Raw genomic sequence first — 26,718 nt, 5'->3', positions numbered from 1 at the left:
GTGGGGAACAGCATGCGGGCTGCGATTATTAGAAAGGAAAGTGCCAGCAAGGGGGAGGGGCAAGAGGAGAGGCTGGAGGGGCGGTCAGGGCCAAGTGAGGGAGAGAGGGCCCAGGATCCCCACGGAGAGCCTAGACTGTAAACTGAGGGGAGCCACAGAAGGATTTTTAAGCAGGTCAGATTTGCTTCTTGATTAAGCTGTCTGTCAATTTGGGGGAAATCATTCAAATTGCCCATGGGATGAATTGATTAAAGAATCCCACTGAAAGGGTAAAACTGCCAGAGTTCAGTGTAAGACTCTCTTTTTCCAAGGGGATTTGTCATGAGTCTGGGGCTTTGGGGAGGAGGGCAGGAAGGGCTAAAACAAGCTACAGGTAGATGCGTGTATTTATCTGTAAAACATCACGGTTTGAAAGGATGCAGGACCGCCAAAGGGTGTTTAGAGGAAACGGTGTCTACCAAGAGGTGGGTGGCTCCTACCCTCTCTTCCACGCGGCCTGACAGTCTCAGGTTAGGAGCACAGACTGTGCTATGATCTCTCTCTGTTTTGTTTAGCAAAAGTCATCCGGGAAGGCGCTGTTTAACCTGAGTTGCAGCCACCTAAATCTCGCTGAAAAGGAGTACTTCGGATTAGAATTCTGTAGCCATTCTGGAAATAATGTAAGTTGGTTTCATTACAGGGTTTTTTTATGTATAGCCTCTAAAATGCAGTTGGCGGCTAGGTATGTAGGGCTCAAATCAGATTGAAAAATGAAAAAGCGTTTGAACCCTTGCAAAATGCCTGGATTTAATAATCAATTTCCCCTCCTCCCTCCTTGCCTATCTAAAATCACCTCAGTTTCCCAAACTCTTCTCCCTCTACTCCTCTTTTGTCACCCCCGAGAACGGGAACCTCTGCTTGATCGGTTCTGATTTCCCAGAGGCTGGACTTCAGCCTCCACCATGAAGACTCCTAACTCATCAGTGAGGGTTCAGTGAATCCTTCTCTCCCCTCTCTCAGTCCCCCCCCCTTCTCTGTGTTCTTCCTGCTGTCTCCTGCCTTGGCATATCTGTTATCTGGCACCTTCCCGAAAGGCTCATTAAATCGATTAAGCTGGCATTTGGGGGATGTAGGATTCAAATGCAGAGCCAAATGCCTTCATTAGTCTTTGTAGTAACTAATGAGCCTTGGATGGGACACCTTTGTCACCCTACTTAGGCAGGGGAGCAGTGATTCAAATGTCAACAACAAAGACTTTATAGATCAACAGCGTTCACTGTCACTGGAAAAATACAAGGGGGCTGATTGAGTGTGGTGGAGATACATCATCTCTTTGACATGGCTGTTTCTAACTTTCTTCAGAAGGGGGCCAAAATAGTTTGGTATTTGATTATTTTATGCTGACTTCTGTTTGTTACTCCCCCCCCCCAAAAAAAAGCTGTACTCAATGCCATGTTCTACCAATTTTTTTTTCATTAATATTATCACAGGTCTGGTTGGAACTGCTGAAGCCAATTACAAAGCAAGTGAAAAGTAAGTATGGGAAATCACCGAAGGCATGTAATTCCCAGTTACAACTTGAAAAGGTTTTAGTGACACCATGCTATTCCTCACCAAATATAAGTGGAGAAAAGGGCTTCGAAGCATGATGTTAATCCTTCACAGGTCCAGTGAATTTAGCAATTTAAAAAATCACTGTAATGTCCAAGATGAAGAAAAAATCATGCTGCGGGATCTTTGGGGAGATTGGAAGAATGCTGATAACGACAGCATCCTGGGGATCGGCTCAGATCTTGGAGCATCCTTGACGTTCCCAGGGAAGGAAGAATTTCCTCTGCCCTTCAAGGTCCTTCTAGACAGACTTAGAATCAAATTGACACAAGACAGATAAACAGGGGAAATTCAAATTTAATCTCATACATAGGGGGAGGCCACACAGACCTGGAAACTGCAAGACAGTCAGACATCCTGAGCAAAGAAGGGAGTAGGGGTCTGGGACTTCAAAGCGAAAGAAAGCAATTCGCAGGAAAAAAGGAAAAGTCAATGTTTGGTAGACAAATGTTTGCTAGGCCACTCAGAAACAATGGGACAGGAGGACTTTGATCAAACAGGCCTTGGGAGGTCCCTCCCTGTCTACCACACCTAGTTCATATTATAATGTAGTTATCTAAGGTGATAGCTCTCTTCCTGGTACAGACTCTCCTTTGCGATGTAGGTTTAGCCTGTTGGGGTTGGGCGGTAAAGAGTGTTTCCTGAATTGACTGGGTTTTGATTGCTTTTAATTCAGAATACTCTTTTTAGAAAAGATTTTATTTATTTGAGAGAGAGAGAGAGAGAATGAGCAGGGGGAGAAGCAGAGGGAAAGGGACAAGAGGACTGACACCGGGCTTGATTCCAGGATCCCGAGATCATGACCCGAGCCAAAGACAGACCCTTCACTGACTGAGCCACCCAGGCACTCCTTAATGCAACACAATCTTTTTTTTTTATTTTATTTGTTTATTTACAGCATAACAGCGTTTATTGTTTTGGCATCACACCCAGTGCTCCATGCAGTACGTGCCCTCCCTATTACCCGCCACCTGGTTCCTCAACCTCCCACCCCCCCCCACCCCCCTGCCGCCCCTTCATAACCCTCTGGTTGTTTTTCAGAGTCCATAGTCTCTCATGGTTCATCTCCCCTTCCAGTTTCCCTCAACTCCCTCTCCTCTCCATCTCCCCATGTCCTCCATGTTATTTGTTATGCTCCACAAATAAGTGAGACCATATGATACTTGACTCTCTTTGCTTGACTTATTTCGCTCAGCATAATTTCTTCCAGTCCCGTCTATGTTGCTACAAAAGTTGGGTATTCGTCCTTTCTGATGGAGGCATAATACTCCATTGTGTATATGGACCACATCTTCCTTATCCATTCATCCATTGAAGGGCATCTTGGTTCTTTCCACAGTTTGGCGACCGTAGCCATTGCTGCAATAAACATTGGGGTACAAATGGCCCTTCTTTTCACTACATCTGTATCTTTGGGGTAAATACCCAGCAGTGCAATTGCAGGGTCATAGGGAAGCTCTATTCTTAATTTCTTAAGGAATCTCCACACTGTTCTCCAAAGTGGCTGCACTAACTTGCATTCCCACCAACAGTGTAAGAGGGTTCCCCTTTCTCCACATCCTCTCCAACACACGTTGTTTCCTGTCTTGCTAATTTTGGCCATTCTAACTGGTGTTAGGTGGTATCTCAATGTTGTTTTAATTTGAATCTCCCTGATGGCTAGTGATGATGAACATTTTTTCATGTGTCTGATAGCCATTTGTATGTCTTCATTGGAGAAGTGTCTGTTCATATCTTCTGCCCATTTTTTGATATGATTATCTGTTTTGTGTGTGTTGAGTTTGAGAAGTTCTTTATAGATCCTGGATATCAACCTTTTGTCTGTACTGTCATTTGCAAATATCTTCTCCCATTCCGTGGGTTGCCTCTTTGTTTTGTTGACTGTTTCCTTTGCTGTGCAGAAGCTTTTGATCTTGATGAAGTCCCAAAAGTTCATTTTTGCTTTTGTTTCCTTGGCCTTTGGAGACATATCTTGAAAGAAGTTGCTGTGGCTGATATCGAAGAGGTTACTGCCTATGTTCTCCTCTAGGATTCTGATAGATTCCTGTCTCACGTTGAGGTCTTTTATCCATTTCGAGTTTATCTTTGTGTACGGTGTAAGAGAATGGTCGAGTTTCATTCTTCTACATATTGCTGTCCAGTTTTCCCAGCACCATTTATTGAAGAGACTGTCTTTTTTCCATTGTATTTTTTTTCCTGTTTTGTCGAAGATTATTTGACCATAGAGTTGAGGGTCCATATCTGGGCTCTCCACTCTGTTCCACTGGTCTATGTGTCTGTTTTTATGCCAGTACCACGCTGTCTTGGTGATCACAGCTTTGGAGTAAAGCTTGAAATCGGGTAACGTGATGCCGCCAGTTTTGTTTTTGTTTTTCAACATTTCCTTAGCAATTCGGGGTCTCTTCTGGCTCCATACAAATTTTAGGATTATTTGCTCCAGCTCTTTGAAAAATATCGGTGGAATTTTGATCGGAATGGCATTAAAAGTATAGATTGCTCTAGGCAGTATAGACATTTTAACAATGTTTATTCTTCCAATCCAAGAGCATGGAACAGTCTTCCATCTTTTTGTGTCTTCTTCAATTTCTTTCATGAGTGTTCTGTAGTTCCTCGAGTACAGGTCCTTTACTTCTTTGGTTAGGTTTATGCCCAGGTATCTTATGGTTCTTGGTGCTATAGTAAATGGAATCGATTCTCTAATTTCCCTTTCTGTATTTTCATTGTTGGTGTATAAGAAAGCCACTGATTTCTGTACATTGACTTTGTATCCTGCCACGTTACTGAATTGCTGTATGAGTTCTAGTAGTTTGGGGGTGGAGTCTTTGGGGTTTTCCATATAAAGAATCATGTCATCTGCGAAGAGAGAGAGTTTGACTTCTTCCTTGCCAATTTGGATACCTTTTATTTCTCTTTGTTGTCTGATTGCCGTTGCTAGAACTTCTAATACTATGTTGAACAAGAGTGGTGAGAGTGGGCATCCTTGTCGTGTTCCTGATCTCAACGGGAAGGCTGCAAGCTTTTTCCCATTGAAGATGAATGCAACACAATCTTAATTCCCGTCTTAGGCAGTCTGACCTTGTAACTTATAATGCCATTCACCCTCTGCCTGAAGATGTTTTAGTTTTATCATGTTACAGACATTGTCCATTTGTTTCAGTTCACGTTCGAGTGCCCACAGTGTACGAAACCTCCCCCCACACCCCGCCCTGTATTTCAGCACCTAGTGCGGCGGTTCTGAGATTCTAGTGGGGAGTAGGAGCGCTTGTTCAAATGCAGATTCCCGGGCCTCATTCCCGGGGTGGGGGGGCCAGCAACCTGCATGTTAAATTCCACAGGTGTTTCTGAGGCAGGGGGGTTTCAGTGAACACTTTTGAGAAACGCTGTCATATGGTGTCCCCTGGTTCACCTGCCCTCTCCGTGTTGGTTCTGTCTACTCCCACCGCATCATAATCATCTGTCACATTACTCCAACTGCTTCCTAACTGACTTCCTGATCTGTCATCTACCCTACTTCCAAAGGGAACTACTGCAAATACAAAGGTGACCACATCACGCTCTGGCTCAACAGGCTTCCGTGGCTCCTTATTGCCCTTAGAATGGAGTCCGAACTTGTTCGCATGAGCCACGAAACGCCCCTGCTGGTCTAGTTTTCCCTCTGCCACTGATCCCTTTGAATTCCTACCTCTCCTGTCTGTGGCAAAACTAACTTCAGGTGTAGGGCTCTCAGAGAAAAGAAAACGTGTCCACCTAAATCGGAATTTCAAATTAGGAAAGAAATAATTTCTCGGCGTAAGTATGTCCTTGTGTTATGATTGTTTATCTCCAATTTCGATCTAACGGGAGCCCTCTGTCCTCCCTCTCGTGCTTGCTCGGTGCTCAGTGCTCTCAACCGTCTGCCGTTCGCCAGGCTGCAGCTTCTGAGGGCTTAATTGTCTTTCTATTCCCGGTGCCCGTGCCCACTTAGTACAATGCCTGACCTATAATAGGCACTTGACAAATATTTGCTGAATGAATGGTGCTAATGGTGTATGGATGAGTTTGCTTTTGATGCAGACTTTCTTTTTTTTTTCCTTTTCAAACGCGCGAGCAGGAGTGAAGGCAAATTGATGTGTTTTCTTAAAGCAGATTTTAAGCAACAAAGAAGCAGCAGTCCGTCCACTTCTAGTTCCCCTTATAAGATGCTTGATGCCAGGTGATAATCACCTGCTTTTAAAGCTGAGCTCTTCTCTCAGCTGGGAATGCAGAAGCCCAGTGGCAAGTGGTATATATCTTTTTAAATGGGACACTTTTAGAGGACCCAGTAGGTCTCCGAAAGAGGCGCCAGCTTTACAGAAAGAAAGAGGGAAAGAGGGTAGAAAGAGGGGCAGGAGAACTTTCCCGATTGATAGCCACATGAAGACACAATCCAGAGATAGCACCATATTAGAAAAGTGGAAGATTGAGATTTGAAAGAAAAGTCTGAGGGAGGGAGTGATGGGGCGGGGGGGTGCAGAGAGGACAGGGGGAAGCATGTGTGTGTGTGTGTGTGTGTGTGTGTGTAAAAACCTGTAACTGTTGTGATGGACATTTAAATAAAACTTATGGAGATATTGTGTTTTAAGATCCTAAGGAGGTTGTTTTCAAATTTATGGTGAAATTTTTCCCAGTGGACCCCGGACAGCTTCGAGAAGAGCTTACAAGGTAGAGTAAATTCCCTGTGTGTCTGCTGCATGATGTTACTTAAGAATCATTATTCTCCATTTATCAGAGAACAGGCTTCCAGCCTTCTTTGGAAAGCTTGGCTCTCTCTCTCTGGGAGATCGTGAGATGCTGGAGAGAAGGTGGGCCTGGCTGGTCCCCAAAGTGTTAATCTTGCAAAGAGTGGGGACCTCAGGGAGAAAGAAGGGTGGCATTCTAGCAGGGTAGCCGGCCTGGGTGCCCACTTGGGGGTTTTGCCATTAATTGCTACAATAAGAGCACTCGCCTTCAGTGCATCTGTGTTCCGGCACAAGTGTGATACCAGCTAATTTCCCTAGATGTTGAAAACCGTGTGTGTGTGCGCACGCGTGTGTGCGCGTGCACATGCGTGTGCATCCCATAGGTAGCGAGTGATGATGACGTGTACTTGTAAAAAATTTAAAAAGTAAAAAAATAAAAAGTCTAAAAAATGATTTATATAAATTATTTATCATATATAATATAAATCATTGATAATTTTATTATAATTCTTTAATAATTATAAATTATTCATTGTTTTATATAATTTTGACAACCATTTATAATTATACAGTATTCATAATTTTAGATAGGTAAAATATTTTATACTCATAAAAATAAAAAAGTTAAAATCACCAGTATAAAACATTTTTTAAAGTATATTTATACTCACATACAATGCCCTTCATTATTACAATGTAACCCTGCTTCTCCAAACATGCACTGTCAACCTAACACTCCTGCAAACCTGAATGTGCTTGCTAGACTCTAGAATCTTCCCCTGCGAGGGATGCATGTTATCATCTAGCCCAACCCTCCTGGTTTACAGAGGAGGAGATGGTTCCGGGAGCTAGAGGGACTTGGCCGGGCCTTCCGCACCCCCGACTCCCCCCACCCCCGTTCACCACACGGATCGCCCCTTGTTTTCTGAGGGGTCTCTGCAGACATCACCTTTCACAAGTCTGTCACTGGCTCGCCCCCTCGCCCACATTTGTGAGTTGTAGGCCACTTTCCCAGATAACCTGATATCTTGGTATCTGTATCGGTTTGCACTAGCTAACCCATTTGAGTCTCAAATTATGACCAATTTTAATGGAGATAAACTTTCTCCCCCCCGCCGCCAAAAAAAAAAAAAAAGAATGAGAAAATCAATGCGATGATAAATGATTCATCAGCTGTTCAGAGTGAGGATTTGGTATTTGTAGCAGGCAGCTGCCCTCTTAATAGCAAGGAACGTGTCAAATGACAAGAAGTTTCCTTTCTTGCTTGCTAGGAGCAAAATGAGATTCTCTTTCCCTTTAGCAATTGAGGCTTATTATTCTCGTTCACATCTATATTTGAAAGCAGGCCATGGCAAAGGTTAGACTTCCTTTATTTTTTCCTCGGTGGTCCGTTGAAGATACTTAACCACAGCTGACTTCACAAGGGTGCCTTGTTTGGGGCCAATCCGTGAGTTTCTGAGAGTGGTCTGCAAATATAAATTTTCTAATTGAGTTACTTCTAGCCCATTAGGGGAGCTCATAATTTGAAGGATTATAATGAGTGCGTTTATAAATTGAATAATCACCTACTAATTTTGCCTGTTTTTTTCTATCACCTGCAATTAACTTTGATTTACCACATTGTCTTCAAGGCTTAATTGATTTAAATTTAAAAGTCCAGATAAAAATGTTATTTAGAAAGGCTCATCTTATATTGGGAAATGCCCACAGTAGATACTCATGAATGCTGGATACCTACCTGCACTTTCTGGGTCCCTGACGAGCTTTCGGTGGGCAAAAGGGCAGTGCGGCTTCATCCCATTCAGAACACTGGCATTTCCCACCTGCCCCTTGGCAAGTGCTGGGCCGGGCTCTGAGGATACAGAGAAGGTGGTGCAGGTGAAGCCCAGCCTCACGTCCTTGATTTCCGCAACACAATCTTTTGGATAGGAGGAGGCCTCAATTCAGTGGGTGACCTGACATCTGGCCGCAGTTTTGCTATCTTGGGGCAAAATCACCTTGCTTAAAATCCCTTAACCTCTGCCTTTCTATATTGTAAAATAGGCCTGATCGATCCTGCCCCACCAACCTAAGCTGTTTGATAGAGAGGGCTTGATAGCATTTGCTTAACAGAGCCGCCGAGCGAGCTTTGCATTGCTGAATCTCTCTCTCGGCCTGGGTCTGTGGTTTTGCTCCGTGGCAGAAACCACGAGAGGACGATTGGCCAACTCCCCCAAGCTGGCGGGAGGATTTAGCCAGGGTGATTCCTAACGGCTGCGAGGGAGGCCTGCCAAAATGCTGGCTCAGCCGAGCTGTGGTCTGGTGCTGGCTTGGGGCTGAAGCAAATCCTCTGCCTTAGTCACCCTCCCAAAAAGGCATCTCACTGTCTTGGGGGCGCCGTTTCTTTCTTGAAACATCTTGGATCGGGGAGAAAGGAAATTATTCTCTCTTGTTCCTGTTTCTTTCTCAAGAGATTTCCCCCCCAACTTCTTTTCAGGTATCTTTTTACTCTTCAAATAAAGAAGGATTTGGCTCTAGGAAGGCTTCCATGCAGTGAGAACTGTACTGCGTTGATGGTATCTCACATCCTACAGTGTAAGTAGCAAACGGCGGCTTCGGGGCGAGAGCCGAGCAAGGGAGCGGAGCACCCCTCCCTGTGCCCATCCTGTGTTAGGACTTACAGAGGAGAGAAAGCCTGCATGAGGTGTCCGGAATCCACATGGGCCAGTAAAAAGAGGCTGGTCATTATAGCCACTCAGCTTTGGGTTCCAGATCCGGTCCCTGCTATGTTCTAGCTGTTGTAGGCTTGGGTGAAGTCCCCTCACCTGTCGGTGCTTCTCATGGAGTGGTTATGTAGATTAAAAGTAAATGCGGGTTTTCTTCCATCATGGTGTAACCTCCCCCTGACCACCCCCCCCCACCCCCACCTGGGGCTTGCTGTCCAGGAGCCGGGTTGGACTCATCTGTCCAGGCATGGATTTTGCCAGGCGAGCTTCACTCCCTTTGCTTGCCCCGGGATACATTTCTGGTACGTGCTTTCTGTAGCACACCATCCTGTTTGATGGGATTTCTGCAGTGCTCTTTATCCTGAGTCTGGGGAACAAAGCACAGAGTACAGCAGGTAAAAGAGGCTAAAAGGGAAAAAGGCCCCAGGGGTCTACTAAGGTCCCTCATTTGCTGGCAGCCAAGTAGTTGGACTAGGCTGAATAATGAAGGCAGGGAGAAGGAGACCCGGGGAACCGCAGGGATCTGCTTGGGAGGGGATGAAGCAGGGCAAACCAGTCTTCTCCTGCACCCCTAACAGCGGGGTCGAAGCAGCTGGAGACAGTATTTCAGCTCCTATGGCCAGTGGACTCTTTCTCTTTTCTAGAGAGGCCTTCCAAGAACAGGCTGTTCTTTACCACTTTTGCGGGATCATAACATCATTTTTGGGCTTGTTTTATAAGTCCGGTGTTGACCTCTGTCCCTGACCATTCTGACAGGCCAGAGCTGCTAGATTTCTGATTTCACTGGGAGCACCAGGATGAAGTGCTTGGAGAGAGACATTGTCGAAATCAGTGTTTATCTCAGGGATGCCTGCCTGGGATAGGTGACCACAGCCCCAGGGTATCAGGAATGCAGTGGGCAGTGAGAACAATAGTAATCAGGAAAGGCTTCTGGAGGAGGTGGCTTTTGTGCTGGACCTTAAAGGAGCGTATAGGTAGTGATAGGCAGAGACACAGCTCAGGTACAGCTCAAGCATAGGGTCTGTTTAGGGGAAGTGACAGAGAACTACAAGTCGTACGGATGGGCTTTGAATGCTCGGCTGGTGGGGAGGGGCGCGGGGTAAGGCGGATAGACAAAACAATGCTGGAAGACTTATCCTTTTTCATTATCAGCCTGTTAATGACTGGGGCTCCCCCACAGCCAGGAGAGGCTGTGGGGGAGCCCAATTTCAATTTTAATAGCTGAGCATTATGGATTTGGGCATTCCCTAGTGGCCATTTGAGGCATAGCACTGAGGACTTTGCTTTTCTAGAGAATACTTTGTCAATACAAGTTCTTTCCATAGGGAAAAATCTAAAGTTTCAATGAGTCCTGCTCCTCCCAGGGCAAGTCACTGGACGCTAGGGCAGTGCCCAGAACATCAGCAGGTGGCTCATTCTTTTGCTCATTTAATCATTCATCCGATATTTACATCCTAGGCACTCCAGAATCTCCACATGCTGACCTCATGTGCCTAAGTCTCTCTAACACATCCCTTTTGAGAACGCTCTTAGTAACTTCTTTGTCATTCATTCAACAAAAACTTATTGAGTGCCTACCACATGGCAGGTGCTGTTATAGGCACGGGGAACTCGGCAGTGAGCTAGACAAACACAAAGCCTTGCTCTCATGGAGCTCACCTTTTGGCAGTGGAGGACAATCAGCAACCTAAATAAGGAAATATAGCATGTATGTTAGAAAGTTTTAAGTGCATCAGGGAAAACTCACATATGGGAGGAAGATGGGGAATCCAGGGAGTGGGTACTCAATTTTTTAAAAAAGTAGTCAGGGTAGGCTTCACTGTGAACATGACAGGTGAACAAAGATTTGGAGGAGGTGAGAGGGCAAGCTTTACAGAAATCTGCTGGAAGGTTTTTCCAGGCAGGGATAACATCCTGTGCAAAGGGCCTGAGGTGAGAATGTGCCAGGAGTGTTCAGAAACATTTAAGGAGGCTTTGTGGCTGGCTGGAGCTGGGGGGAAAGTAATCATGGAAGCCCTTAGAAACCTATTAAAGACCTAGAACATTACGTGAAACGGGAAACCATTGATGCATGTTAAGCAGAGGAATGGGATTATTGGAATTAGGTTTTAATGGGAACTTGTTGGCTGCCAGGGTGAAAACCTTATTCTGGAATGGTGGAAGTGGGGAGACCAGAGAAGAGGCTGTAGCAGTAGAGAGAGATGATGGGACTTTGGGCCAGCATGGTAACAGTGAATATGCTCATAACATTTGCTACCTTTTTGTACTGCTCATATTTACTCGTGCGAGTTTTATAGGTCTCTTCCTAGATTGTCATAGTCTTGCATGGAGTGAAAAACTAGCAGTCTTATGTGTTCTTGTGTTTTCCAAGGGTCAACATAGGGTCAGGGTCTTGTGCTTAATAAACAGTAGGGTTGGGGGTGTGTGTGTGTGTGTGTGTGTGTGTGTGTGTGTGTGTAACTTAATTTTTAAAGGTTTTACTTATTTAATTGAGAGAGGGAGCAGGAGAGAATGAACGGGGGGAGGGGCAGAGGAAGAAGGAGAAGCAGATTCCCCACTTAGATTTCAGGACCCTGAGTTCATGACCTCATGAACTCATGGCCAAAATCAAAAGTTGGACACTCATCTGACTGTGCCACTCAGGCGCCCCCTCTCTAATTGACTTTTAAAAGCAGCTCTATTGAAGTATAATTTACTTATCATAAAATTCACCCTTTTAAAGGCTACAACTAAACAATTTTTAATAAATTTACAAAGTTGTGCAACCATGGCCACAATCCAGTTTTAAGAACTCTCCCATCACGCTGAGAGGCCTTTCCTGCCCATCTGCAGGGACTCCTTGATCCCACACTCAGCCCCAGTAACCACTAATTCACTTTCTGTTTCTATAGATTTGCCCTTTCTAGACATTTCACTCAGAATGATAGAATAGGTGGTCTTCTGCATCTATGTGGCTTTGTTTCACACAAATTCATGCATGTTCTACGATGAATCCCAGCAATTTCTTCCTTTCTTTTGCTGAGTAGTATTCCATTTTATGGACATACCACATATTGTTCATCACTGTACTTGGCTGTGGACATTTGGATTATTTCCAGCTTAGCTAATATGAATAATGTTATGGACATTCACGTACAAGTCTTTGTTTGGGCACGTTCTCATATGTTTTTTTGTTTTGTTTTTTTTTTTTTAAATATTTTATTTATTTGACAGAGAGAAATCACAACTAGGCAGAGAGGCAGGCAGAGAGGCAGGCAGAGAGAGAGGAGGAAGCAGGCTCCCCGCGGTGCAGAGAGCCTGATGTGGGGCTCGATCCCAGGACCCTGAGATCATGACCTGAGCCGAAGGCAGAGGCTTTAACCCACTGAGCCACCCAGGCGCCCCACGTTCTCATATGTTTTGAATAGATTCCCAAGAGGGTAATTGCCTCATCTTAAGGTAAATTTATGTTAAAAATGGTAAGAAACTACCAAACTGTTTTCCAAATTCTAACAGTAAAACCAGAAGCATATCACATCTCTAATATCCCACATCTTCACCAATAGTTGGTATTATCTGGGTTTTGGTTTTGTGTGTGTGTGTGTGTGTGTGTGTTTATTTGGTTGTGGCCATTCTAGTGGGTATGAAGAGCTATCTCACTGCAATTATACTTTGCATTTTCCTAGTGAGTAATGATGTGGAGCACCTTCTCATCTGTTTATTAACAGTCCCTTTTTGTTGGCAAAATGCCTTTCAGATGTTCTGTCCATTTTAAAATGGATTGTTGTCTTCTTACTGAATTTTGAGAGATTTTTATATACTCTTTTTAAAGTTTATTTATTTATTTTTATAAATAATCTCTATGTGGGGCCCAGACTCATGACCCTGAGATCAAGAGTTGCATGCTCTTTCAACCGAGCCAGCCAGGAGCCCCAGATTTTTATATATTCTGATTAAAAATCATTTGTGAAATATGTAATTTGAAAAATTTTTTCCCCCAGCTTGGTGGCCTGACTTTCTGTTTCTTAATCCTGGCTTTTGGAGTGGAACAGTTTTTAATTTTGGCAGAATTCCCCTTTCTCAATATGTTTTAGTGGATCATGCTTTTAGTGTACCTAAGAACTTGTTGCCTAACCTAAAGTCACAAAGATTTTCCTCTGTTTTCTTCTAGAGCCTGTGCAGGTTTATCTCTTAGGTCTAGTTATATGATGTTTTGAGTTATTTTATTTTTTTTGTCTGCTTGTATGGTGTATGTTGTGAAGTAGGGATCCAACTTCATTTTTTTTTTCGTGTGGTTGTCCATTTTCCCCCATTTGTTGAAAAGACTATCATTTCCCCCCATTAAATTGTCTTGGTGTCTTTATAAAAAACCAATTGACCATTAATGTAAGGGTTTATTTCTGGATTCCTAATGATATTCCATTGATCTATATGTCCTTATGCCATTATTACACTGTCTTATTTACTGTAGCTTTGTATTGAGTTTTGAAATAGGGAAGTGTGTGTCTTCCAACTTTGTTCTTCTTTTTCAAAATTGTTCTAGTTATTTTACATCCTATGTGTTTCCATGTAAGTTTTAAGATCATCTATCAATTTCTATTAAAAAATGTGGGAATTGCATTGAATCTATAGATCAATTTTGATAAAATTACCACCTTCATTATATTGAGTCTTATAATGCATGAACCCAAAATGTCTCTCCATTTATACAATCTGTTAAAAATTTAAAAATGTTTTGTAATCATCAGTATATAAGCCTTATACATCTTTTCATTAAATTTATTCCTGAGCATTTTATTTTTTAGACGTTATTGAAATGGAACTTTTTTAGTTTCATTTTTGGATTGTTCATTGCTAGTGTATGCAAATACAAGTCCTTTTTGTATATTGATCTTCTATTTTGCTACCTTGATGAACTCCTATATTCTAGGAGTTTTTTTGTGGATTCTCCAGAATTTTCCACACACACTACTGTGTTGACTACAAGTAAAGACAGTTTTATCTCTTCCTTTTCAGGGCAAATTATTGATATTTTTTCTTTCTGATTAATTGGATTGACTAGAACCACCAGTATAATGGTGGATAGAAGTGGCAAGAACAGACATCTTTGTTTCATTTCTGGTCATAAGAGAAAGCATTCGGTTTCTCACCATTTAGTATGATTATGATGTTAGCTGTAGGTTTTTCATAGATAGCCTTTATCAGGTTGAAAGAAGTTCCCTTCTATTCTGGGGGGTTTTTTTGGATTTTTAAAAATTTTTTATTATTATAATTTTTTTTGAAAGAGCAAGAGAAAGAAAGAGAGAGAGCAGGAGGGTGGGTGAGGGGCAGAGAGAGGGAGAGGGAAAGACAGAATCTTAAACAGGCTCCATGTCCAGTATAGAGCTGGATACCGGGCTTGATCCCACGACCCTGAAATCATGACCTGAGCTGAAATCAAGAATCAGATGTTTACTAGTATTTTGTTGAGGATTTTTGTCTCTGTATTCATGAGGTATATTGATCCATAGTTTTCTTATGATGACTTTGTCTGGTTTGGGTATCAGAGTAATACAGCCCTCATAGAATGAATTAGTAAGTATTTTTTTTTTTTTGTAAGTATTTTTTCTATTTTTTGGGAGAGTTTGTGAAGAATTGGTCTTCATATCTTCTTTGAATATTTGATAGAATGAATCAGTGAAATCATATGGGCCTGATTGTGTTTTAATGAGATTTGTACATTTATCAATTTTGGCAAAAAAGAAATTTAAAAGCCATTGATTTGGCCTTTTAAAAAAAACTTGTTTATTAGGATTTTTATACAATGCAACTAATATACATACATACCTCATCTGTCATGAGCGTGTTGGTGAACATGTCATCTGTCTAAAATGTAATAGAGGGGTGCCTGGGTGGCTCAGTTGTTAAGCGTCTGCCTTCGGCTCAGGTCATGATCCCAGGGTCCTGGGACGGAGCCCTCCATCAGGCTCCCTGCTCAGCGGGAAGCCTGCCTCTCCCTCTCCCACTCGCCCTGCTTGTGTTCCCTCTCTTGCTGTGTGTTTCTCTCTGTCAAATAAATAAATAAAATCCTTTAAAGAAATGTAATAGAAAAAAAGAGAAAAGAGGAAGTATGTTTCCAGCACTCAAAATCAGTGTCCCATATCCATATAATTTAGTCACAGGATTCCATGGAGAATGTATTTACTCTTACAATTCATAAAATGCCAATCGTTTTGGATATCTATGTTCTTGGTTAGGAGTCATAATTATAACCAAGTGTGGAGACCTTTTCAGGAGAAGTCAGTAACCAAGAAATGATTCATATCAATCTGACAGAGAGGGAAAAGGCATAAAAATTATACGGAAGACCCAATAATTCAAAAATTGAAAGATTTTGAAGCCATTAACTATAGGAGCAGATAATCCTGTATACCTCCATCACCTTTGTAGGCATTGTGCTGTGACAGGTGTTTATAACAATAAGCTAGAGACATCTAGAAATGAGTAGATTATGATCAGGGATAAGCTGCCAGTGATTTGGGAAAGCCAGAATGATTTCCAAAATGATTCATTTACCGGGCATTCTGGATAGCTGGGGTTTTACTCGTTTTGTCCACAGTGATGAATGGCTGTGGCTGGCTTGCATTTGTACTTGGCATTCATAGTCTCCTTTTCTGATAATGCACAGTCAGGGTAGAGTGAGATTAGGGGCTCGTGTGAGTTTGCGAGGGTTGCTATAATAAAACACCAGGAACCAGGTGGCTTAAACGGCAGAAATGTCGCATCCTCACCCGCCCTTTCCTCCAGGCACTGGGTTCCTGGTGTCTCTCTGCAGGGTCAAATTTCCTCTTCTTCTAAGGACACTAGGTCCAACTCACTTGGGGCCCACCCTCTGACTCATTTTAACTTAATCCCTTCTTTAGAGGCCCTATCTCTGAATATAGTCACGTTCTGAGCTATGGGGTTTAGGACTTCCCACTTGCGTGGTGGGCAGGGGGCGGGGGCACCCAGCTCAACCTATAATAGGCACTGGTGAGAAGAAAAAGATCAGAAACGGAGTGTTTTAGAAGGAACCAAAGAAATATTCATCTGTGATCCTGGAGCCTTTAAGACATACACTGTGCCTATGATTTACTATACTGAGACTTCATGGCAACCCACTGCTTCTGATTTGAAAAAGACCCAGTTATGGGGCGCCTGGGTGGCTCAGTCGTTAAGTGTCTGCCTTCAGCTCAGGTCATGATCCCGGGGTCCTAGGACTCAAGCCCTGCGTGGGACTCCCAGCTCAGAGGGAAGCCTGCTTCTTTCTCTTCCATTCCCCCTGCTTATCTGTCTGTCTGTCCCTCTCTCTGTCAAATAAATAAGTAAATAAGTAAGTAAGTAAATAAGTAAATAAATAAAATCTTTAAAAAAAGGAAAAAGACCAAGTTAATTCCCCCCTATCCTAAAACATAAATACATATAAAGCATGGAGTAGGGGGCCTAGGCCTGCACTGGCTGCAAAGAAAAGGCTGTTTGGGGAGGTTGGAGGGTCTGCTGAGTGCTCCGTTGCTAACCCCCTCAATGCTAATGTGAAAAATGTCACTTCTCCGTCATGCAGCAGAACTGGGAGACTTTCATGAAGAAACAGACAAGAAACACCTGGCACAAACCCGCTACTTACCGAACCAGGACTGTTTAGAGAGCAAGATCGTGCACTTTCATCAGAAGCACGTGTGAGTCCTTTAACCAGTACCCGCTTCTACCAGCAGGGAATGGGACAGCTGGGGCCAGGCTCTTAAAAGCAAGTCCTTAAGTCAGAGAAGCTCCGGGCTCAAGAAAACACTGAGCTCCTCCCGAATCCCTTAGGGAGGAGGTGGTATTCTTGCTGCATTTATTAAGCTCATAAATTCTTTCCCTTTGCAGTGGCAGGAGCCCCGCGGAGTCTGACATCCTGCTACTGGACGTAGCGAGGAAGCTGGATATGTACGGCATCAGGCCTCACCCTGCCAGTGACGGCGAAGGCACGCAGATCCACCTGGCTGTCGCTCACATGGGAGTACTGGTGTTACGGGTAACAACCATTTCCTTCCCGGTCCTGCGGCTTTGGGGGTTATCTTGGCTCAAACTTGGGTGACCTTGCCCCTCAGTCCTACCACCGGCCAGAAAGGGAGGGGATGCTTATGAGTGTCCCCCGTCCATCTTCTTGCCTCCATGGGCTTTGCCTCCATTTGTGGTCTCTGACGGACTGATTTGACTCTGAGGAGCTCACACATTGGATTGGGCCGGCGTGGCGGAGAAAGTCAAGAGGCCCTTTGGAACTCTTAGACCCTAAATATGACTATGGATTTTGGCATCCTAAAAGCTTCGGCTGTGACACTAAGTGCACCCACCTTGTCCAGATCCACCAGAAACAACCCAAAGAGACCAAATGAGTGCTCCGGAGAAAGTCACAAATAGGTCAGGTGCAGACTTGGCTAGAAGTATCTTGGCCTTCTCGTGTTTCAGGTTGTAAACTTTGCAGCATGAGAGTCACACAGGTGGGCAAAAGACCCAGTGGGTCACAGGAATAAGTGTTCCCCCAGGAAGGAATTTGACCCATTCTACTCTAACTGCCCCCCATCAGTCCTTGCCATTTCCTACTGCGTGGGAGAAAATGGGGAAGGGGTGGGGAGCAAGGCCGTCATGTTAGTCAGGAGCTCTTCCAGCCCCAGCACTTCTGTGGACAGTGTGGAATAAAGTAGCCAATCTATTTTGTCCTACCCCAAACGCAGTCTAAGAATACTTGTGTACCGCGTACTTTGTATGTGTTCAGTATTGCATTATTCTTTAAAACAAAACAAAACCCAAAGCCAGGTTTATTGAGATGTAATTTGCATAATCTATAATTCATCTGGTTTAATTGTTCAATTCAATGGGCTTGGGTCTATTTACAGAGTCTGGCGGCAACTATTCCTTCATTCATTCATCCTTCCTTCGGTATAGTTACTGTATAGCTAGCCAGTGCCGGATACTAGAGCTGCAGAGGTAAACAGGAGAGATGCTGACAAAGTCTTTCTTTTCTTAAAAGATTTATTGATGTATTTATTTGAGAGAGAGAGAGAGGGAGAGAGAGAATATAAGCAGGGGGAGGGGCAGGAGAGAGAATCCTCAAGCAGACTCCCTGCTGAGTGCAGAACCTGACATGGGGCTCAAACCCAGCACTCTGAGATCATGACCTGAGCCAAAATCAAGAGTCGGATGCTCAGCTGGCTGAGCCACGCAGGTGCCCCCACTGACCTTGTATTCTAATAGGGGGAAGACAGACAATGAAACAAGTGATTTTATGCAAATGCCGTGTATTTGTTTTCGAGGAAGTATGGGGTGCTAAGGTAATGCATGTGAAAGGGTTTAACATTTAAGGGGGCACCCGGCTGGCTCAGTTGGAAGAGCTTGTGACTCTTGATCTTGGGGTCATGAGTTCAAGCCTCATGTTGGGTGGAGAGATGACTAAAAATAAGTAAATAAATAAACTTAAAAAAATTTAAGCCAAGACCTGAGGAAGTTGTCCAGATCAAAGAGATAGGGTTGGCTGGGGCAGGGGCGGGGGCGTGGATTCCTGACAAAGGGCACAAAGACAAAGGCCCTGAGAAGGGTAAAGGATGTCACGGTCAACAAACTAACTTTAAGCATGACCTATGGCTCAGGTCATTAAGATTCTCACAATTTGGAGAGACCAGAGAAATACTGATCAATATCAGTAATCAGTGATAAGTAATCCAAAACTAATCTATCCTACACACATGAAGATGCACAACAAGCATACATAACAAACTAATAAATGCGGTTATCCATAGAGAATGGATAGATGGGTACAGAGGGACAGATATAGGAATGGTGGTGGTGGGAGCGAGACTTCTCGATGTGTATATTTTTTGTATACCTTTGATTTTTGGACCATTTAAACAAACAAACATCAAGCAACTGACCAACCAGCCAACCAACCAACCAACCACCCAAAAGAGCTAAATGGTTGGAGCAGTGCAGAAGAGCCCAAGGCGTTCAGAGCAGTTAAAAATGGATAGTTAGGGGCACCTGGGTGGCTCAGTGGGTTGGGGCCTCTGCCTTCGGCTCAGGTCATGGTCCCAGGATTCTGGGATCGAGCCCCGCATCGGGCTCTCTGCTCCGCGGGGAGCCTGCTTCCTCCTCTCTCTCTGCCTGCCTCTCTGCCTACTTGTGGTTTCTCTCTGTCAAATGAATAAAATATTTTTAAAAAATGGATAGTTATACAGAATATTTTATAAGGGGGTGCTAGCAGACTGGCAAGACAGCTTGACTACGGGGAAGGCAATTTTGGGTAAGGAGAATGACGAGCCCTCTGGGAGGGAAGGTACAGAGTTGGATGGAAGGGTGTTTTCTAGGATCAGTGGGATAGAAGGCTGGATGTTCAATACAGCTGAGGCAGGACACCCCAGCCAAACGTGTTTAGACTTGATGATGCCTGCAGTGAGAAGTTCTGGAACGTAATCGAGTAAATGCAGTGGCAGTTGAATCTGGAAACATAGGAAGGGGGTGCAGTTAGAGAATTGACTAGTTATCCCTTCCTCCCGTGGTCTCCCTATCCTGGCTGGAGAACCCTCCCACGTGAACCCCTTCTTGTCTGCATTTCAGAACAGCCTTCCTACCTAGTACAACAGGATCAGCCTGCGCAGGCGGTGGGATGGTCCCATGGAGGAAGCGCATTTTCTAACAGGTTCTCATTGTCTTCCAAACCAGCTTGTGCTGACACTCACCTTGACATCTGCCATGCGTGTCATTACAGGGCAATACAAAGATCAATACTTTCAACTGGGCTAAAATTCGCAAGTTGAGTTTTAAGAGAAAGCATTTTCTCATCAAACTTCATGCCAACATCTTGGTAAGTAGTTTCTAATAAATTCTTTTACTTTCTGTTCCCTTGGGATTTCTTGGTTGTTTCAGCAAATGGTCTGAATGTGAGTGGTGAAAGCTGAGGGGTGAGGTACTCCCTTTTTTGCCTCTACATAAATAAACCAGAGCATTAGTCATATTTTTACTCGAGGCAAAACACCAAGAAATCCTATCGGCAGTTCAGAATGAATAAACTAAGTAGGAAAATGGGGTGGCTGAAATGAAAGCCAAGTCTCCTTAAAAACCATGTTTTCCCCCCAGCGATTTGATAAGTCAAATTCAAGTGACCAGATCTAGGACTACGGAGATGTTTAATTGCTGTTATCTGCCCCATTTTATATTTTCGTCTCCTTTCCTTAAACAAAAATAACTGAACACTGAGTACGTGCCAAATAATTGAACACCTATTATTTGCCAAAGCAGGATGCGGTATGCGGAGTTGGGGTATAGATTAGGCAAAAGCAGCTCTTATTGGTCAAGACTGGATTGTACAGGGTAAGACACAGGTGCTAGAAAGGATGTTCTTTGTGACTCTAAAGGAAATGAAAATGTGTATCAGCTCATTTTTTGACTTTCAGACGATGCTGTAGTATGGCTTTCATTCTCTGGATCTTAGCCTCACACAAAAGTGTTCATTTGAGCAGTTCAGGAGACTGTCTCCAGTGTAAAGTTCAGGGAATGTCCCAGGGCTGCATGTGGGAACCTGGAAAGGAATGAGGGGGAATCAGCAGAAAACAGGGCTGCATGTACACATGCACAAATGGGGGTCATAAAGTGGATTGGAGTATGGGGAAAACTTAACCTTTAGGTCTGAAAGGCTAAGCTCCCTCTGGAGCAGATGAAGCATGCTAAATGAGCAACACAGAGCATCACAGAACAAGGCAGCATAGGGAGGGCGAAGTGTTTCTAGCTGGTATGTTGAAAAGACTGCTATACATGTAATCATCCTATAAAGCCTACCATCTATAAGGAAATCGCCTCCTCCCCCTGTTTCCTGTTGGTCATTTATAACTTCTGGTCACCTTGAAAGGATGTCCTTTGATGTTCATTTTAACCTAATTTACAACTTCATAAAAATGTTCCTGGCAGAGAAGAGGGGGTAAAAACGCGTTTGAGGTGTGGGGCTCCAGAGCAAGATTGGCTTCTGAGAGAAGGCTCTGTTTTCGAGCATTGGCCATGTCTGTTCCTCGGAAGGTTGCCAATCGTTTGGTTTTAGTAGGTGTGAAGACTGTAGGGAGCCAAGTGGAAAATCAGAAGCTGCCTGGGCCCCTGGACCAATCGTTTGGAAAGCATTAGGAATCGAAGTTCTTTGATAGTCTTGAAGGATGTTTGGCTTGATGGAAATTGGTTTACACAGGTGTTGTGCAAGGACACCTTGGAGTTCACCATGGCCAGCCGAGATGCCTGCAAGGCTTTCTGGAAGACCTGTGTGGAGTACCATGCTTTCTTCAGACTTTCTGAAGAGCCCAAATCCAAGCCCAAAACCCTACTGTGCAGCAAGGGCTCCAGTTTCCGCTATAGGTAATGAAATATTGCACATAAGCAAACGGTACACACAACTTCTTTTCAGTAGTGTGGAAGGCAGTGGGAGGCATTAAATTCTAGAAGCAATAAAGAATCCATTTCAGTCATTTAAAGGGTGATCCCCTTTACTGCTCCTTCTCTGTGTGACACCTGAGGTCCATATTTCCTCAGGGGGAGGCCGGAGGAGGGAAGCACCCTAGTTTAGTGGCTAGATCAGGATATTGGCAAGGATGGGGGGGGGCTTATGCTGTTTGAGAAGATGCATTTAATGAACCTATAGTTTTCCTTATATTGCAACTTACATGCAAGGTATGGGAAGGAAAGCTCAATACCATCTGTTTGGTGGTGGTTGGGCACGAGAGGTGGGGAGACAGTCTTGGAAGAGCTCAGGGAGGCCCAGCTCCGAGCTATACGGGGGTAGAGGCTCCTCGGCGCAGGTGACACTTTGGAGGAATGGAAGCAAGGTCAAAATAAGATCTCATTTTTACATGAATGCACCAGCCTAGGAATTCTTTGGAAGAAGCCTTCAAAACTCTTAGCTAAGATTTAAAACAAAACAAAACAAAACAAAACCCTCCTAATTGAATGTTTCCCGTAGGGGATTTTCAAACAGTGGAAGCCCTCCTAGGAACTGAGATCTCAAAAACATAGGTATTTTTGGATGGAATCTTTCCAAAATGTATTTTACAAATCCCCGCCTTCTTAAACAGACGATACCGGGCATATTTTGCCCTTTTCTTAACGACCAGAGTTATTATAAACATCACTTATGATCCTCTACTGGCAGCTGTGGTCCAGTGATGGCCGCTGGGTCGGGGCGGGGGAGGCATGTCAGTCCCTGTACCTCAGTGATAAATGTTTCAGACTTGTTGGGTTTTATTATTTTTCCCGATTTCTTTTTTGGCTCTTGTGTTTCTCCCGGCTGTCAGCTGGCTTTCTTTGCTGGTTTATGTCTGGCTGGAGCAAATGTCTTCTACTATTTAGTTAGCTGTTTTTCTTCTGTCAGGAATTGGAAAAACCAGCCAAATAGCCTTATTAGAAATTGTATGTAAATTTGCAGGTAGGGAAACGGCCTTTATAGGAAAGTCAGTTTGTTTTCCAGGCCAGAATTTTTAACTGTGATATAGTCCTGTTCCGAGGCTTTTAAAAATCTTCTGGGTTCTGAGTAGTTGAGGTTGCTTTAGGCCTGATAGTTGAAAAAGCGGGTAGTTATTACTATGATGGTCAGCGATTCATGGCATATGTCATTCATGGGGATGCTTGACTTCAATAGTAATTGAAGTTTTGGAGTTTTAGTAGTCTACTGGCTTATAAGTGGTGTTAATAAAATATCTATTTCATTCTTAATCACAGTGGAAGGACCCAACGGCAGCTTTTGGAGTATGGAAAGAAAGGGAGGTTGACGAGCTTGCCATTTGAGAGGTACGGGATTTTCTCTCTCTCTCATGTTGATTTGAAGCCGAATGTAGAGATTTCTATGTATGCTCTATGTGCCTGCAGACCATTTCAATTCCTTCCTTTTATGGATTACAGGAAACATTACCCATCTCAGTACCATGAGCGACAGTGCAGGTCCTCACCAGACCTCCTCTCTGATGTGTCAAAACAAGTAAGATTTCTGAGAATTCCTTCTTCTTTAGATAAATGTACTACATCTATGTGTCAAATGCTTTTAAGAATTGATTCTGCCAGAAATCTCCCGGTGTGCTGAAAAGGTGACTCCAGTAGGCTGGCAACCTCAGGAGGTCTGTTAGCTCAATCTTTCCTGCCAATAGAAGACCATTTAATAAATTACCACTGGTGTGCACCTTATGGACTGAAAGGATCTGGCACATCTCTAAATTGCAACTTGTATCGCTAATGTCATATAAAATGCGGATCCAAGTGAATTTCTATGGCTTTGAATTTTTTAAACTAAAAGCTCTTTTTTTTTTTTTAACCTAATGAAAAATTTTAAGGCTTAGAGAAGCTTTAAGGTCTTGGGTTAATGTTTTAAAGTACTCTTGTCGTGTAATTTTGTCACTTAATTAAAGAACAAAATGCTATTCTCCTGGAACTGTGAGATGATGGCTTCATTTGAGTTTTATAAGCATTAACCATGTTAATTATTTTTCTTTTGCTCTCCCTAAAAAAAAAAAAAAAAATTATAGGTCTCACAACCTCTCATCTTCATTCAAATCATAGGCAGGTTTTTAAAAAAGATTTTATTTATTTATTTGACAGAGAAATCACAAGTAGGCAGAGAGGCAGGCAGAGAGAGAGGCGGGGGAAGCAGGCTCCCCGCTGAGCAGAGAGCCAGATGCGGGGCTTGATCCCAGGACCCTGAGATCATGACCTGAGCTGAAGGCAGTGACCTAACCCACCCAGGCACCCCTCATAGGCAGTTTTATCTCAAAGGCATCACAGAGGTATAATGCCATCTAACTATGTGACCCTCTGGTGCCATTTGTGGCCCTCCTTCCCACCATTTTACAGAGAATAGGGAGGATGCTGGAGCAGGGAGGTCAGGAGATCTGCCCAAAGTCCCAAGGCAGAGCCAGAACCAGAAACCAGAAACCCTGGCTCATTTATAAATGAGCTACTAAGCCATTCTGCCTGAAGTACCATGCCAGCGGAAGTACATGGAGAACTCAAGAGGCAAGGAGTGGGATGGCAGTGAGAAAGGAGACTGTCATGGGTGTTTTTTTAGCACAAGGATTGGGATGTGGTACAAGGTATTTCCCTTTCTGTATACATTCATCAACCTTAGAATAGAACATGGAGTCGAGATGACCTCCGTGAAATTCAAGGCGAGTTGAGATCCCTGCCCCACCCACCCCCAAGCAAATGGCTTTTCTCTTCTTTCACCAACATGTCCTTTTTCTCAAGGTGGAAGATCTGAGACTAGCGTACGGCGGTGGGTATTACCGAAATGGGAATGGAGGGCATGCGTCGGAGCCGGTGCTAGACGGTAGGAGGAGGAACTCGGCCGTGGAGGTGACCTTTGCAGCCGAGCTGGAGCGTTCCAAACCAGAGGCGGATCCCACACTGTTACACCAGTCCCAAAGCAGTTCCTCTTTCCCTTTTATTTATACAGACCCTGTCTTTGGCACTGACCCAGATCCCAGAGACTACTTTGAGGAAAGGAGTCCTCTGAGCTCCTTCCAACCAAGCTGTAAGTTTGCTGACAAGCACGTGAGCACATCTTCCGGCCTTGCAAGCAAAGTGAGTCCAGCAAGGCAGCTAACTTACACAGATGTGCCCTATATTCCTTGTACTGGTCAGCAGGTCGATATTATGCCTCCCCAAGTCTTTTTTTATGTGGACAGACCACCCCAGGTGCCCAGACGGTCTCCGATCATGGCAGAGGAAAGGGAAAGGCCAGACAGCTGTCTAGAGCCCACTGCAATGAAGCCAGCCAAAAGAAGTCCAAGGAATGTCAGAATGAAGAGCTTTCAGCAAGACTTTCAAGAACTCCAAGAAGCTATGGCCAGGACTAGTGGGAGGAGCAACATCAATGTTGATCTGGAAGCGGAAGACCCAAATTTAAAAGATGCGTTTGCATACGGCATTCAAGACCAAACCCCGAAGCGATCGCAGAGCCAGTCAGACATGAAAACGATCCGTTTTCCTTTTGGGTCCGAATTTAGACCTTTAGGGCCTTGTCCTACTCTGAGTCGTAAAGCTGACCTTTTTACATATATGTTTGCAGAGCAGGAGTTTCCAACAGTTTTAATGGATCAGGGAGCAGCAGAAAGGTACGTAGCTAGTGAATCCAGTGATTCGGAATCAGAAGTTCTTAAACCAGACTACTACTCTTTGTATGGCCAAGGAATCAGGTCGCCCATGGCCAGAATCCGCCTGTCTTCTGGTAGTCTACAGCTTGATGAAGAGGATGAAGGTGTTTCTTTCAATACACCAACTGCTGAAGACAGGACTTTGTTAAAACCATGTAATTACTTTTTAGCTTGAAAGTGTGAAATCAGTGAACGTTTCTGGGCCAGTTCCACGTTGCCAACTTAGGTAAAAAAATAAGGAACCTTCTGCACAAACCATTTTCTTTGTTACCCTTCATTGGTATTGCAGGGATCTGCTATGTTTGGGCACCTGGCTCAGGAAAAGATCCAGCTGATGCCTCGTTCCTCAAGCTCCCCTCTTCAGTTTCCTCTGAAGGGGCTCCAGAACATACCCTCTCCTCACCAGCACTGTGGTGGGGCGAGGTGGCTACTTGTCATCTGCATTATACATTTCCCCATAGAGACATCGGTGACTGTCAACACTGTATGATGTTGACAGTATGGGTTGGGATAGCATTGGCCTCTGATGTCCTTTAGTGATTTGGTAGATTGTGACTGTGTTGGTCATTTTGTTCTTACGCCATACTGTGACTAAAGGTTCCCCTAAAAATGGTCCTGTTGTATGTTAAAGACTTCAATTTTTGTAACATATATAAGGGGGAACATGGCCATCCTATACCTCAAGAACAAGATGGTGGCATAGAACCTCCCATCAGATTCATCTAGGATTTGGAAGCATTCTAAACCCTGGAAATTCATGAATTGGTCAATTTCTAAAGCCAGATAGATGCCCAATGAAGATATTATGACGTTTGACTTACTACTTCTCTACTCTTAACTATTGTATGTAGTGACAGATAAAAGTTTACATGTTAGTTTCTCTACTTTCTCCTGTAAGACTTTGTTGTTTTGCCATCTCTTGCTGCATGTATGTAGGCAAGGAAATGAGATGAATGGTATTTTAATAAAGAGTGATGGAAATCCATTTACTAAAAAAAAAAATAAATTGCAAGTATGATCTTCATTTTGTTTTAGTCAATTTCAGAAATGACCGGTTCTGGTCTATTATCAAGGAAAGGGACAGGTGAAAATGTAGAGTCGGGGAAGGGAAGTCATAGAATTGGGGTACTTGATGAGAAAAAGGATAGTGCTAAAACCAGACTGAGTTCATGAACCAAGATTCCATTCTTGACCCATTCAAAATTTCCCTATGCCCCCTGGAAGGTTCAGTGTTCCATCTGAGCACTTTTGTTTATTGATTTTAAAGTTCAGTACAACATATTTACAAGATAATGGTAGGTACTAACTTCAAAGAAATGATGCAATTATATAAGCAAGCTATTTTTTTAAAACATTTTAATTTATTTATTTATTTGAGAGGGAGAGAATGAGTGAGGGAGCAGGAGTGGAGGGGGAAGGGCAGAGGGACAGGGAGAAGCAGATGCCCCATTGAGCCGGGAGCCCAGTGACGCGGGGCTTGATTCCAGGATTCTGGGATCATGACTTGAGCTGAAGGCACTTCAGCTAGGCCACCCAGCTGAGCCACTCAGCCAACCGACTGAGCCACCCAGGTGCCAATAT

The 26,718-nt window shown here is 43.8% G+C and overlaps 1 protein-coding gene across 1 annotated transcript; it reads left to right on the top strand.

Annotated features, from left to right (window-relative positions):
- The first annotated feature begins 360 nt into the window (after positions 1–360).
- Positions 361–25,367, top strand: FRMD7 (FERM domain containing 7). Its single transcript, XM_045995585.1, has 12 exons — positions 361–464; positions 555–659; positions 1,470–1,512; positions 6,237–6,270; positions 8,764–8,861; positions 16,551–16,665; positions 16,856–17,003; positions 19,731–19,826; positions 21,195–21,358; positions 22,715–22,783; positions 22,895–22,970; positions 24,230–25,367. Exons 1-12 carry the CDS (start codon positions 378–380, stop codon positions 25,310–25,312), a joined length of 2,118 nt encoding a protein of 705 aa, XP_045851541.1. The 5' UTR covers positions 361–377; the 3' UTR covers positions 25,313–25,367.
- Positions 25,368–26,718: the final 1,351 nt, after the last annotated feature.

The sequence above is a fragment of the Meles meles genome, chromosome X (genome assembly GCF_922984935.1).
Source record: "Meles meles chromosome X, mMelMel3.1 paternal haplotype, whole genome shotgun sequence".
NCBI lineage: Eukaryota > Metazoa > Chordata > Mammalia > Carnivora > Mustelidae > Meles > Meles meles.
The sequence above is the reverse complement of the archived record's forward strand: the minus strand, read 5'-3'. Positions and strand labels throughout refer to the sequence as shown.

Coding starts and splice junctions, on each gene's coding strand:
- FRMD7 (XM_045995585.1), top strand. CDS start 378: ATGCGTGTATTTATCTGTAAAACATCACGGTTTGAAAGGATGCAGGAC. Junction 660..1,469: donor GTAGCCATTCTGGAAATAAT/GTAAGTTGGTTT, acceptor ATATTATCACAG/GTCTGGTTGGAACTGCTGAA. Junction 6,271..8,763: donor CTTCGAGAAGAGCTTACAAG/GTAGAGTAAATT, acceptor ACTTCTTTTCAG/GTATCTTTTTACTCTTCAAA.